Source organism: Spinacia oleracea, chromosome 1, assembly GCF_020520425.1.
Source record: "Spinacia oleracea cultivar Varoflay chromosome 1, BTI_SOV_V1, whole genome shotgun sequence".
Taxonomy (NCBI): domain Eukaryota; kingdom Viridiplantae; phylum Streptophyta; class Magnoliopsida; order Caryophyllales; family Amaranthaceae; genus Spinacia; species Spinacia oleracea.
The window spans coordinates 118,528,836-118,543,269 of record NC_079487.1 but is presented as its reverse complement, the minus strand read 5'-3'; the positions used below and the strand labels follow the sequence as shown (position 1 = coordinate 118,543,269).

The window sequence follows — 14,434 nt, the reverse complement described above, 5'->3', positions numbered from 1 at the left end:
CGGAAACGGAAATATTGTCAGAATCGGAAATATTGTCGGAATCGGAAAATAATTCCGGAAACGGAAATATTAAATATTTGTTCGAAACGGAAATTAATTCCGGAATCGGAAATATTAAATATTGTTCGTATCGGAAATGAATTCCGGAATCGGAAATTTAATCGGAAGCGTATCGTACGAATAAGCATCGGACGAGGCCTGCCGGACGAGGGCCCAGCACGAAGCCAAGCCATCGCCCAGCAAGCCAAGCGCGCCACACGAACAGCCAAGGCCACGCCAGGCCCAGCGCAAGGCCAGGCCCAGCAGGCCGTGGCAGCGCGCGCAGGAGCTACGTGGGCTTGTAGCTCGCGTAGGCCTCGTTGCGTGGGCTGCCGCTCGCACGCACGCGCATGGGCGGCCTATCGTGGCTGCCGTGTGTGTGTGCGTAAGTGTTTGTGTTCATGCACGATTCCTAAATCATGCAGAGTTCGGTTAATGATTAAATTCCTAATTCTATTTGATAAATTAATTAAATAGAGTTCTTGTAGGATTCTAGGTTTAATTAATTTGTATCTGAATAGGATTCCAATTCCCTTTCCATACCCCTATAAATATGTGGCCTGGGTTCACAATTTATAACGAGTTTTTAAGTATTCAAAGTGAGTTTTTGAGAAAAAAAATTCAGCCACACATCTTGCTCAAAAGTGCCGAAAATTCTAGTACCTTAAGGGCGATTCTAGTTGGTCAATCTTAAGGCGGATCCGGACGTGCTGTGGACTATCTACGGAGGGACGACACTTGGAGTCCTAAAGACTTGTTCTTGTTCGGTTCGGGCGCAGCTAGGGAGGGCACGCTACAAATTATATGATCCTAAATTATGCTAAATGATTATGTGTAAATAATATGTTTCCTAGCATTAAGGTTTTTCCGCCTGATTTATGTTTTGTCATATGAATCATAACCTAACAGTGGTATCACGGGCCTCTTATTCTTTTCATAATCTAAATTGCATAGACATGGTTAAATATTACAAATTTGCAAGAATTAAAAGGGGTGATTAATTTTCGTAATTGTTAATTAATTGCAAATTGCGTTTATTTAATTATACGTACGCAGTTTTTCGGCAGTTTTTCGGCAGTTTCTTCGTTACTCATCCAAATCGAGTGATTTTTGTGTCAATTCCGGATGTAAAAGGCATTCTAAATTTTTGACAAAAATATTAATTTTCGGCCGAACCCAGAATTCCCAAATTCGAAGCCTAACTATGACTTTTCGAAGGTTTTAGTTTTTCGAATGCAAAATTTCGTAAATTTAAGATGTTAAATTAAATATTTGCGATTCTTGTTGATAAATCTTGAATTTTTGATTGACCTACTGTATATGTTTAACAAGTTTGAATGCCTAGCCTTGTTAATTATGCAATCTAATTTGTAATTATGATTAATTTGTTGAAAATTAGAATAATTTAGAATTAATTTGATTTTCATAATTAATTATAATTTAATTAGAAACCTATGATTAAAAACCACCATAAAAATTGTAAATTTATGATAAATTTTAAATTTTTATGACCTAGACTTGAATCCATAACAATCGGAAATCAATTGAATAATAAATTTTCGATTTTTCGCCCTAAAATTATGAAATTAATATTATTTATTAATTTGTCATTAATTTTAAATATAAAATTTAAATTTTATGCGATTCGTTAATAAAACTTGCACGCACAAAGCAATGGACGCTTCGTGTTACCCTTAAGGGGTGTTGTATAGTGCGGGCATGCGACGACGAGCAAGGGAGCTCGTCGCCCGTGCGGCACGAATGCAATGAGCAAGGGCGTAGTGCACGAGCACAAGGCAGCAGCCCTGCCTTGTGTCGTGGGCCACGAGCTATGAACAAATGGGCATGGGCGAAAGGCAAGCCAAGGCAGTCGCGTGTGGGCAGCAAGCGAGCTGCGCCACGACGCGCGCTGCCTCGCGCAAGAGCGCGCAGCCTCGCGCGCAGCGAGCGCAAGCTCGCGTGCCACGAGCGCTGCGCCCAGCGTTGCTCGCGCGCACAGCGAGCGATGTCGCGCGCCCAGCGAGCGATGGCTCGCGCGCACAGCGAGCGCTGGCGAGCGCGCACTGCGAGCGATGGCTCGCGTGCGACGAGCGCTGGCGCGCGCGCAGCAAGCACCACAGCGTGCGATGGCTTGCGATGGAGATGCAGCAGCTATGCGACGAGCGCATGGGCTGCGCGCATATGGCCAGCAATGGCTGTGTGCGTGCGGCCCATGGGCGTGCAATGCGTAGGGTGTTTGCGTTACGATTAGATCGTTTTGAATGTTTAATTTGAAAATTTCAGTTCACGTAATTTTAATTAATTTTAAAATTAATAATTTAAATTATTTTCTTGGATTTTAATTTTGAATATTGTAATTATAATAAATGTTATTTATTCTAATTATTTTACTAAAATTAAAATCATGAATTAATTTAAATAACGACTGAAATTAAATTAAACTTTTTGGATTCAATTATAAATTTATATGAGCTTTAAATTTTAATTAAATTTGTATGTTTCCGGTTAGACTAGAAATACATTTTTATGTTTAAAATTAGTAAAGCATATGAATTTATTGGTTTAAGTGGGAGCGCTTTTTAGTCATGAACTCTTGATTAGGTCTACAAATCCTTAAGGTTAAAACAACTTGATTAGAATTAATAAGGACTGAATAATTGGTAGATTATTGGTGCCCTTGATTAATTGCTGCAAATGTTTACGTGATGCATAATGTGTTTTACTAACCAGCTATGTGGGCCATTCATGATAATGAATGGGTGAATGGTATATATTGTATATGTACTGTTTTGCAGGTTATGAAATGACTAGTATGGCCCAAATAGGATAGAAAATATGGTCTGCGTACCATTAATTTGAATGTAATTGGTCTGAAGTACCAAAGTTATTTTTCGATTCAAATATGGTCTGCGTACCATCAAATAGTTGTAATTAGTTATAGCTTATCCTATTTGAAGAAAATGGTGCCTCCCACGGAGATTTTCAAGACGGACTTTGAAGTCAAAGCTTCAAGATGAAGTCGGGCCATACTAGATCACATTTATCTTATGCATGTTTTAAGTTATTTATTGCTTTTAAATATGTCTTAAAATGCATGAGATCAAAAGCTTGATTATGTTGCATGATTAAGGATTTTAGTTCACTTAAAATCTAACCAACATAGTAAGAGCCTTAAGTTCCAAACTTAAAAATTGAGTTAAAAGGTGCCATGCCAAAATATACACTTGCTTGGATATCCTTTACATCAATCTAGTAATAGTTTTCGCTCAGCGAGGTGTTACTTATTGGTCCTAAAGGGGCAAGGTACACAAATAATTGTGAGTACATGTTAGTTTTGGTGAAACTCAACGATATAAGTAAGGAGTCCTTTTATGTCGTGGCAAAATCGATAGGTTTACCTAATAAGTTCTTAGACGTACCTATCAACCAAGAATAGTTTCTAGACTATTAGCAAAAGGCTTTTGCTTACCTAAGATGTTCTAGGATTAAGTCGACAAACTGTGCTTAGTTCTTCAATGATTTTAGGATCTTGGAATCATTTTATTCACACCTGCCGGAACACATAACTTGAATAAAATGCTTAATAAACATTGAATTATGCATGTATGCTAGAATTTAAGTTTATTAAGAGAAACTGTGAATGATTATTTATTTGTTTATTCTTTTCAATTGTAGTTTTTAATATGGCAAACAACAATTCATTCAATATTCGATCAATTCTCGAAAAGGAGAAGTTGAACGGGAAAAACTTCCTTGACTGGCAAATGAACTTGCAAATAGTTCTTATGCAGGAAGAAAAGGAGTATGTCCTAGATGAGGCGATGCCCGAAGCTGCAGGCGACGGGGTCACTCAGGCAGCCCTCAATCGTTGGATTGATGCCAACAAGGATGTGAAATGTCTAATGCTCGCCACCATGAGTGCGGATCTGCAGAAAACGTTCATCAACTCAGATGCTTTCACAATCATCAGTGAGTTGAAGAACATGTTCCAAGCACTAGTAGAAAAAACCCTTATTGCAGCGGGCTTTTAGACCCCTGTTGCAGCGTACATCGTATGCTGCAACTGGGGGGCCTGCAACAAGTCTGAACTTGTTGCAGCGTACAAGTTCGCTGCAAAAAGTGATTTGTTGCAGCGGGCTTTTAGATGTACGCTGCAACAAGTGCCAAAAAATTGGCAAAATTTTGGACTTGTTGCAGCGTACATATATATGTACGCTGCAAAAGACTCAACTTTTTGCAGCGTACATTTATTTGTACGCTGCAACAAGTCTGAATTACTCAATTTTTTGCAGTGTACATTTATTTGTACGCTGCAACAAGTCTGAATTTTTGCGAATTTTTTTTCCCTTGTTGCAGCGTACAACATATATGTACGCTGCAAAAAAGCACTTTTGGCGGGAAAATTCTAATTTTGTTTAGGGATACCTAGAGTGCCTTGCACCAAATATAGAAACATGTCAAAACAATAATAGAATAACGCAACCTGTATAACAAATATAAAAACAACAACTGGAGTTTTGTATATATCCCAAAACCAAAAGTGCACATACCGATACATTTAAATATATTTACGTTCCAATTTCAACGTACGCATACATTTTAACATAAAAGATTGTTCTATAACATCTAAACCAACACGATCAAGCGCCCTCAGGTCAATAATAAATACTTGGTGGTAAAAAACTTCGCCCATTGCTCACGAACCACATCAATTTCCTCACTAGCATAAGGCGCGGTCCTCGGAGTATAGACCTTACAAAAACAAAAAATTGATGGAGCATTAGATCGATTAAATGCAAATGAAATGTCACATTTTAACATTCAAGCAACTAATGACAATGTATTAATAGTCTAGAATACGAATCAATTAGTTACTTAATTACCTCATCTAGCCGGCCTTCATAGTCATGTTGTAACGTGACTATCTCTAACATGAACTTCATAACGTAATAGCCACACTCAGTTCCGCCGATTTGTTGAGCACACTGATTAAGAAACATAATACTTTATCTTGCAAGGCCAATAATTAATAAAAACAAAGCAAAAAGCTAATTAAGAAACATGTTATACCTCTATATGAATGGGTTTACACGACTTAAAACTCGTTTTATTCGGACAATGCCCACCATTGCACTTGTACACTTGGTATGCCCTAGAAAATTAACGAAACATGGGTACTCATGAATATGATTTTGGCTTAGGTTTCTTAAAGACTAATGTAATTTGTAAGCAAAAGAACTTACAAACTCAAGATTCCCCATGCATAATCTGTTCGACGTGGATCTCTAGCAGAATCGAAAATATATACATATTAAACATGTCTTAAGTTTAAAATATGACCTACAATGACCTAATGAGCCTTAAAGGTGCATAAATAGATTGGAACGAGTCTTAGAAAGTTAAAATTTTGCATATTAAACATGTCTTAAGTTTAAAATGAGTGCTTAGGTTCTTTATTTTAAAGTTAGGAGCGAAAATGCCTCATTTTAGCCTAAATATGACCTATAACTATCAAACAAGCATTAAATGTGCATAAATAGATTAGAATAAGTCTTAGAAACTAAAAACTAAGCATATTAATCATATAATAAGTTTAAAATGAGTCATTAGGTTCTTAAGTTCAAAGTTGGGAGCGAAAATGGCACTTTAGCCTAAATATGACCTATAACGACACAATGAGCCTTAAATATGAATAAATAGATTGGAATGAGTTCTAGAAAGTCAAAACTAAGCATATAAAACATTTAGTAAGTTTAAAATGAGTCCTTAGGTTCTTTAGTTCATAGTTTGGAGCGAAAATGTCATTTTAGCCTAAATATGTCCTATAACGACCAAACAAACCTTAAATGTGTATAAGTAGTTAGAATAAGTCTTAGAAACTTAAAACTAAGCATATTAATCATGTAATAAGTTTAAAATGAGTGCTTAGGTTCTTTATTTTAAAGTTAGGAGCGAAAATGCCTCATTTTAGCCTAAATATGTCCTATAACGATAAAACAAGCATTAAATGTGCATAAATAGATTAGAATAAGTCTTAGAAACTTAAAACTAAGCATATTTATCATATAATAAGTTTAAAATGAGTCATTAGGTTCTTAAGTTCAAAGTTGGGAGCGAAAATGGCACTTTAGCCTAAATATGACCTATAACGACACAATGAGCCTTAAATATGCATAAATAGATTGGAATGAGTTCTAGAAAGTCAAAACTAAGCATATAAAACATTTAGTAAGTTTAAAATGAGTCCTTAGGTTCTTTAGTTCATAGTTTGGAGCGAAAATGTCATTTTAGCCTAAATATGTCCTATAACGACCAAACAAGCCTTAAATGTGTATAAGTAGTTAGAATAAGTCTTAGAAACTTAAAACTAAGCATATTAATCATGTAATAAGTTTAAAATGAGTCCTTAGGTTCTTTAGTTCAAAGTTAGGAGCGCAAATGCCTCATTTTAGCCTAAATATGACCTATAACGATAAAACAAACATTAAATGTGCATAAATAGATTAGAATAAGTGTTAGAAACTTAAAAATAAGCATATTTATCATATAAATGAGTCATTAGGTTCTTAAGTTCAAAGTTGGGAGCGAAAATGTCATTTTAGCCTAAATATGACCTATAACGACACAATGAGCCTTAAATATGCATAAATGGATTGGAATGAGTCCTAGAAAGTTAAAAATAAGCATATAAAACATTTAGTAAGTTTAAAATGAGTCCTTAGGTTCTACATATGGAGGGAGAGGAATATGCGAAGATTCCAGAATATTTCTCTTGATGGCCCTAGTATTAGGCGACAGATTCAATTAGCTATATATGTTAGGTGTTTCATGAATAGGAAACTCCATGTTATGGGAGAGAGTTTGTATTAGCTTTTGAGTGGCTTGTAAGTTGAGGGCCTTCTGCTACCGTCTTACTTAACCATATTCTCTTTGTTTATTTCCACATTGTAAAATCTGAGGTGTTACAGTATGCACGCTAGACTACAATTATAGGTACATAGATATTAAGAAGCACAACCTCAATCAAAATTCTCTTTATATACAAGGATGCAATTTAGTGAGTGAACTGTGAAACATGTGAACTTGATCAGAATATACTTCTTAATTTGGAGTCCTTCAACACCATTAGGTGATGAGGCAGAACTGAAATGAAAGGCAGAAAAGTCGAGATATTTTCTACTAATAGGAAAGAGCAAATAACTGATTTATCAAAACATTTGGCCCCAAAAGTGGAAAACAGGAAATAGGACGGATAACTGCAGTACTGCACAACAGCAGGTCTGATCAAAGCACCAAACACATTGACCGTAAGTAGATTGATAAACTTGGAGAGATTAAATAGCCAAATTACCTTCCATAGCTCCTTTTTAGCTTCAGGTTCTTCAGCAAAATAAAATCAGAGCCATTATGCTCAGAAGCAATTTTTTGAACCAGCATAGTCTGTTCACGTGAATATGCTTCTGCAAAATGACGAAGAGATTAAACATTATCATTCACCAACACAAAAAGAACCTTGGTAAAAAACCATAAGATAAAAGCACAAAGCATCCAACCTCGATTTTCTTAAGTCACTCCCCTCTCCCCACCCTTCCGCCAACCAAAAACACCAACAAATACTTTATATGGCTTTCATGAAAACAAAAAAGAAAGAAAAAGGAAATCAACATACATCCCTCCTGATTTTACACACAGAAGCGCAAGCATGAATACCAGCACAGACAAACACGCAGAAAAGTACCCTTCAGCACTACCTGCCTAATATCTCAGGACTCAGTAAGCAATGTATTGCAAGTGACCTCTACCAGGCAACTGAGACAAACATGTTTGCAGTATCTGGTGGAACTCTAGCACTCTAAAGACAGAAGAAGAGAAATAGAACACAACGTTGATACCAGACATCTGCTGTAAAGAAAACAGGACAGACCCAATGAAAACCACTGCAAAATGAAGCAAAATATGAAATTTGGAAAGTGAAAATTTGACTGCATCAACATTGAACAATAATTTGGTAAAAAATAAAATAGAAAGGGCCAATTTATTGTCAAAACAAGTGAGAAACTTTACCATTATAATGTCGACCATAAAATAGCTCCGAGAATTTAACTGTATCAGCCTCATCCCCTCTATCCGACTTTGACAATTAAGCTATTGCACTTTTGACATGTAAACCTCCCAGTAGCCTCTCGAACTCAACTTCAGCTTCAATACTTCTTCCTTTCTGTGTCACATCAGCAGGATATTTAATGCATAATGGAAATTACTCCATATTGAGGGTGGATATAAAACCACACTACAAAAAAATTTACAGGACAACACCATTAACAATGAATCAAAAAGACAATTTTGAAGCTACAAGATTAAGTAATAAGAATGATGTGGTTGTTTATAAAGCTAGGTGAATCAAAAAGACGTTCAGTGACCTCAGAAAAAATAGATACTTCAACTACTACGTTTTATTGACCTCGTCTACAAAAACAACCGCATATCAACGTTATTCTTTATTCACATTCCTTATTCCTCTAAGATGAAGATTTCCATTAGAAATTGTCGAGGGAACATGAAGACTTTCAAATTCCAATTAAACATTATGACAACCTGTTCATTCATAGAATTACTAACTGAGCCAAAATAAAAAGATATTGATTTTTCCATCGAAGATAGACACTGATTCAATTTTTAACCACTTAGAATTTTTCCAATTTGTTTGCGGTAGCTATGTTCTTCAAGTTGAAATTGCTAGATACCAACCATAAAAGAATGGACAACTTTCTGAATGAATAGTAATTATGTTGCATCAATATGTATGAGCATGACATAAATTAATATTTCAATAGTACAATGCAATTAACAACCGTCAACTCTACCTCCCATGCTCCACCCCTCCACCACCGCCACCACCCCCACCACCATTCTCTAATTCCAACACCACCACATCTTTATCTATGAACAAACCCTAAAAACGAATTGAACTCTAAAAACGAATTGCACCAACCCTAAAACGAATTGAACAAACGCATAGAACCCTAAAAACGAAATGAACAAACCCTAATTCTTAAAACGAAAATTAGATAAACGACTTGAACAAACCTAAAAGAGGGGACAGGGAAGATTACTAGCCGCGGCGAGGAGGTTGACGGAGAACAGGACGCGGACAACTTTCTTTCTTGGAACCACCGACGCGAGCAAGCTAAGTTTTTCCTTGAAACCACCGGCCGAGCAAGCTAACAGGTGGCGGCTGGAGAGGAGGCGAGAAAGAGACCCACCGCCGACTGGCAAGGAGGGCCAGTATGATCGACGAGGAAGCTTTTTCGGCGACGCAGGGAATGGGTTTTTTTTTTAGGGGACGACGCAGGGAATCCAAGGGAAGAAGAAGGAGTTAAGCGCGAGAACTCAAATTTTGAGATGCTTGATTTGTTCTGAATTAGTTATTCAACCAATATTGCAGCAAATGAATTTTTTACCCGGGCTATTGCAGGGGGCTTTTAAACTGTACGCTGCAACAAAAACGGGCTATTGCAGGGGGCTTTAAAATGTACGCTGCAACAAACTCTTTTGCAGGGGGCAATTATATTTGTACGCTGCAACAACCCTTTAAAGGTTTTGACCCGCGTTGACCGACGGGTTGTTGAAGCGTATTAATACCTGTACGCTGCAACAAGGGGGCTGCAACAGGGGTTTTTTCTACTAGTGAAGATCTGGCTCGAGTCGAAAGATTCGAGACTCATAGGCAAATTCTTGAGACCAAGCTTAAGAAAGGCGAGCCCGTAAGTCCACATGTTCTCAAAATGATTGGACTCATTGAGAATATGAGTCGGCTGGATCAGCAATTTTCTCAGGAAATGGCTATAGACACCATCCTCCATTCTCTTGATAGCGGGTATGATCAGTTCAAACTGAACTACAGTATGAATAGTCTGGACAAAACGCTCACTGAGCTTCACGGTATGTTGAAGACCGCTGAAAAGACGCTCAAAAGTGATAAGCAGGATGTGCTTATGGTGCGTGGGGGCAAGTTCAAGAAATCTGGAAAGAAGAGAAATGCTAAGAAAGGTGGCAACAAGGCCAGCCCAACTAAGCAAACTGGCGCCAAATCTGTAAAGAGGAAGGTCAGTCAACCCACTTCTGAATCCGAATGCTTCTACTGCAAGAAGAAGGGGCATTGGAAGAGAGATTGCTTGAAGCTAAAGGAAGATCAGAAGAACGGAACAGTCGTTCCATCTTCAGGTATTTTCGTTATAGACTGTATACTTGCAAATTCAACTTCTTGGGTATTAGATACAGGTTGTGGCTCACACTTATGTTCCAATCCACAGGGACTAAGAAGAAGTAGAAAGTTAAGCAAGGGTGAAGTCGACCTACGAGTGGGAAATGGAGCACGGATTGCTGCATTAGCTGTAGGAACATACTATTTGTCGTTGCCCTCCGGGCTAGTTTTGGAACTGGAAGAATGTTTCCATGTTCCAAGTCTTACTAAAAACATCATTTAAGTTTCTTGCTTAGATGCTAAGGAATTTTCCTTTTTAATAAAAGACAATAGTTGTTCGTTTTATTTTAAAGAGATGTTTTATGGATCTGCTAGATTAGTCAATGGACTTTATTTATTAGATCACGACAAACAAGTATATAACATAAATACCAAAAAGGCCAAAAAGGATGATTCATATCTCACCTATCTGTGGCATTGTCGATTAGGCCATATAAACTTGAAACGCTTAGAAAGACTTCAAAAGGAAGGAATTCTAGAACCATTTGACTTAGAGGATTATGGTAAATGCGAATCATGTTTACTTGGCAAAATGACAAAGCAACCTTTCTCTAAAGTTGGAGAAAGAGCAAATGAACTATTGGGTTTAATCCATACAGATGTATGTGGACCAATGAGTACAAATGCTAGAGGTGGTTTCAGCTACTTTATCACTTTCACTGATGACTTCAGTAGGTATGGTTATGTCTACCTAATGAAGCATAAGTCTGAATCCTTTGACAAATTCAAGGAATTTCAGAGTGAAGCAGAGAATCAATTAGGCAAGAAGATTAAGGCACTGCGGTCTGATAGAGGCGGTGAATATCTGAGCAATGAATTTGATGACCATCTGAAAGAATGTGGAATTCTATCAGAATTGACTCCTCCTGGAACACCACAATGGAACGGTGTGTCGGAACGGAGGAACAGAACCTTGCTAGACATGGTTAGGTCAATGATGGGTCAGGCCGAACTTCCATTAGAATTTTGGGGACATGCACTAAATACAGCTGCACTCACTATAAATAGAGCTCCGTCCAAAGCTGTCGAAAAGACTCCATATGAATTATGGTTTGGAAAGCCTCCAAATGTGTCTTTTCTTAAGATTTGGGGATGTGAAGTATACGTCAAACGATTAATTTCAGACAAACTTCATCCAAAATCTGACAAATGTATCCTTGTGGGCTATCCAAAGGAAACAAAGGGGTATTACTTCTACAATACATCTGAGAACAAGGTGTTTGTTGCTCGAGATGGTGTCTTTTTGGAGAAAGATCACATTTCCAAAATGACAAGTGGGAGAAAAGTAGACCTCGAAGAAATTCGAGTCGAACAACAAACTCTAGAGAATGCTCAAGATGACATTCAGGATGAAACTCAGAGATCTTTAGAAGAATCTGGTGAGAATCATGGTCAATCTAGAAATGTTACCCCGCGTAGATCGCAAAGATATAGATCTCAACCGGAAAGGTACTTATGTATTTTGACAAACGAGAGCTATGACGTTATATTACTTGAAAGTGATGAACCTGCGACTTACAAACAAGCTATGACGAGCCCTAGCTCCAAGCAATGGAAAGAAGCCATGCAATCTGAATTGGACTCCATGTCTGAAAACCAAGTATGGGATTTGGTCGATTTGCCAGATGGCTACCAAGCCATTGGAAGCAAATGGGTTTTCAAACTGAAAAAGGACAAGGATGGGAAACTTGAAGTTTTCAAAGCTAGATTGGTTGCAAAAGGTTACAGGCAAGTCCACGGTGTGGATTACGATGAAACCTTTTCACCAGTTGCAATGCTAAAGTCTATTCGGATAATGTTAGCAATCGCTGCATATTACGATTACGAAATATGGCAGATGGATGTCAAAACTGCTTTCTTAAACGGCGTTTTAACAGAAACTGTGTTTATGACACAGCCTGAAGTTTTTGAGGATCCAAAGAATGCTAAAAAGGTATGCAAGCTAAAGAAATCAATCTACGGATTGAAGCAGGCATCCAGGAGCTGGAATATACGTTTTGATGAAGCAGTCAGTGACTTTGGTTTCATCAAGAACGCAGACGAATCTTGTGTATACAAGAAGGTCAGTGGGAGCAAAATTCCTTTCCTAGTATTATATGTCGACGACATATTACTTATCGGAAATGACATTCCTATGTTGAACTCTGTCAAGATTTGGCTTGGGAAATGTTTTTCAATGAAGGATCTAGGAGAAGCACAGTACATATTGGGCATCAAGATTTACAGAGATAGATCTAAAAGGATGATTGGAATTAGTCAAAGCACTTATATCAATAAGGTGCTTGATAGGTTCAAGATGGCGGACTCCAAGCGAGGCTACCTACCCATGTCTCATGGAATGACTCTAAGCAAGACTCAGTGCCCAAAAACACTTGATGAGCGTAGACGAATGAATGGGATTCCATATGCATCATTGATTGGTTCAATAATGTATGCTATGATATGTACACGCCCGGATGTTGCGTACGCACTCAGTGCTACGAGCAGATACCAGTCAGACCCAGGAGAGGCGCATTGGACTGCTGCCAAGAACATTCTGAAGTACCTGAAAAGGCTTAAAGATGACTTCCTGGTCTATGGTGGAGATGATGAATTAATTGTTAAAGGCTATACGGACGCAAGTTTCCAAACCGACAAAGATGATTTCAGATCACAGTCTGGGTTTGTCTTCTGCCTCAACGGAGGAGCAGTAAGCTGGAAAAGTGCTAAGCAAAGCACCATTGCGGATTCTACAACTGAAGCGGAGTACATTGCTGCACATGAAGCAGCAAAGGAAGCTATATGGCTAAGGAAGTTCATAGGTGAACTTGGTGTAGTCCCCTCCATTAAAGGACCAATAGCCCTGTATTGTGACAATAACGGAGCTATTGCACAGGCAAAAGAGCCTAGACACCACCAGAGAGTCAAGCATGTACTTCGTAGATTTCACCTTCTACGAGAGTTCGTTGAAAGAAAAGAAGTCGAGATAAGCAAAATTGGAACTGATGACAACATATCAGATCCATTGACTAAACCTCTGCCGCAAGCGAAGCACAACTCGCACACTGCAGCTATGGGAATCAAGCATATTGGAGAATGGCTTTGATGTCTCTATTTAATGTTTTTAAAGTTTTAGAGTTTAAATCTTTGTAAAACATTATTGGTTAATCATTCACAATAAATGAAATGAATTCATTTTTCCATTTAATTTGTGGTTTATTAAATGATGAGTCCCTTCAATTTGACGATATATTCAAGATAGACTGTCAGGACCAGTCCTGTGACTAAGAAATGTCTATCAAGTGAACTTGAATGTCAAAGGTTGAAAATGGTCCCTAATCGGAGTTTTCTATAAAATTGGACGCATAGAAAACGTTAGACGATTAGAATGCAAGATGACTAGTAGTTCTGTTTCTTGAACTATGTGGACATGGCAATGTCATAATCATTTGCATAGATACTTACTTTGGGAAGACTAGTATCGGACAAGACCTATGAAACTTTACTGTAAGAGATGAAAGTCTGTCATAAGTAAATTTCATTAAATTATTAGACACTAAATCCTCAATACCTGAGTGATTTGAGATTACTTGTTTGAGAACTGGTTGCTTTGACGTTGACCAACCGTCGCACCGCAAAAGGAGGCTATAAAGGCAACGCTCAGGTAATCACCTATCAAACGAAGTCTAATCTCAAGATCGCAAGATTGGAATTGTCCTCCCATAAATCGGGATGAGATGCTTAAAAGTTGTACAAGGCCACTCGGAGAGCTAGAAACTGTGAAATGCATGGCCGTGCTCGGATGAATCATAGGCTATGATTATCTGTTTATTTGATCAGTTGAACTCTGAAACAGAGGAACACCTCTGGACATAATAAGGATGACAACTCTTACCTTATGTTCAAGAGCAAGCATCGAGAGACAAAGGAATTAGGAAATGCACACTTGTCCCTAAGGACAAGTGGGAGACTGAAGGAAATAATGCCCTTGGTCCAAGTATGCATTCTATGATAAGTCTAATAAATGCGGTTCAGTATTAATTAACAAGTTAATAATTCAGTGAGATCAAGTGAGCTGAATGCCTAGCTAGAGGCCGCTTCAGTTCAAGTGGAATTAATGATATTAATCCACAGCTTACTCTTAACTGAACC

The 14,434-nt window shown here is 37.9% G+C and overlaps 1 protein-coding gene across 2 annotated transcripts; it reads right to left on the bottom strand.

Annotated features, from left to right (window-relative positions):
* Positions 1 to 4,572: 4,572 nt before the first annotated feature.
* On the bottom strand, positions 4,573 to 9,633 carry LOC130466168 (uncharacterized). 2 transcript variants are annotated; one of them, XM_056834870.1, is made up of 6 exons: positions 9,127 to 9,633; positions 8,104 to 8,257; positions 7,391 to 7,499; positions 5,110 to 5,191; positions 4,923 to 5,024; positions 4,573 to 4,791 (listed from the first exon to the last, which is right to left on the bottom strand). In XM_056834870.1, the coding sequence occupies exons 3-6, from the start codon at positions 7,474 to 7,476 to the stop codon at positions 4,690 to 4,692; spliced, it is 372 nt and encodes a 123-aa protein (XP_056690848.1). In that variant the 5' UTR covers positions 7,477 to 7,499; positions 8,104 to 8,257; positions 9,127 to 9,633; the 3' UTR covers positions 4,573 to 4,689. The 2 variants fall into 2 exon arrangements, with proteins under 2 accessions (XP_056690848.1, XP_056690849.1); XM_056834871.1 differs by lacking the exons at positions 8,104 to 8,257; positions 9,127 to 9,633 and having other exon boundaries at positions 7,391 to 7,933.
* Between the last annotated feature and the right edge of the window lie 4,801 nt (positions 9,634 to 14,434).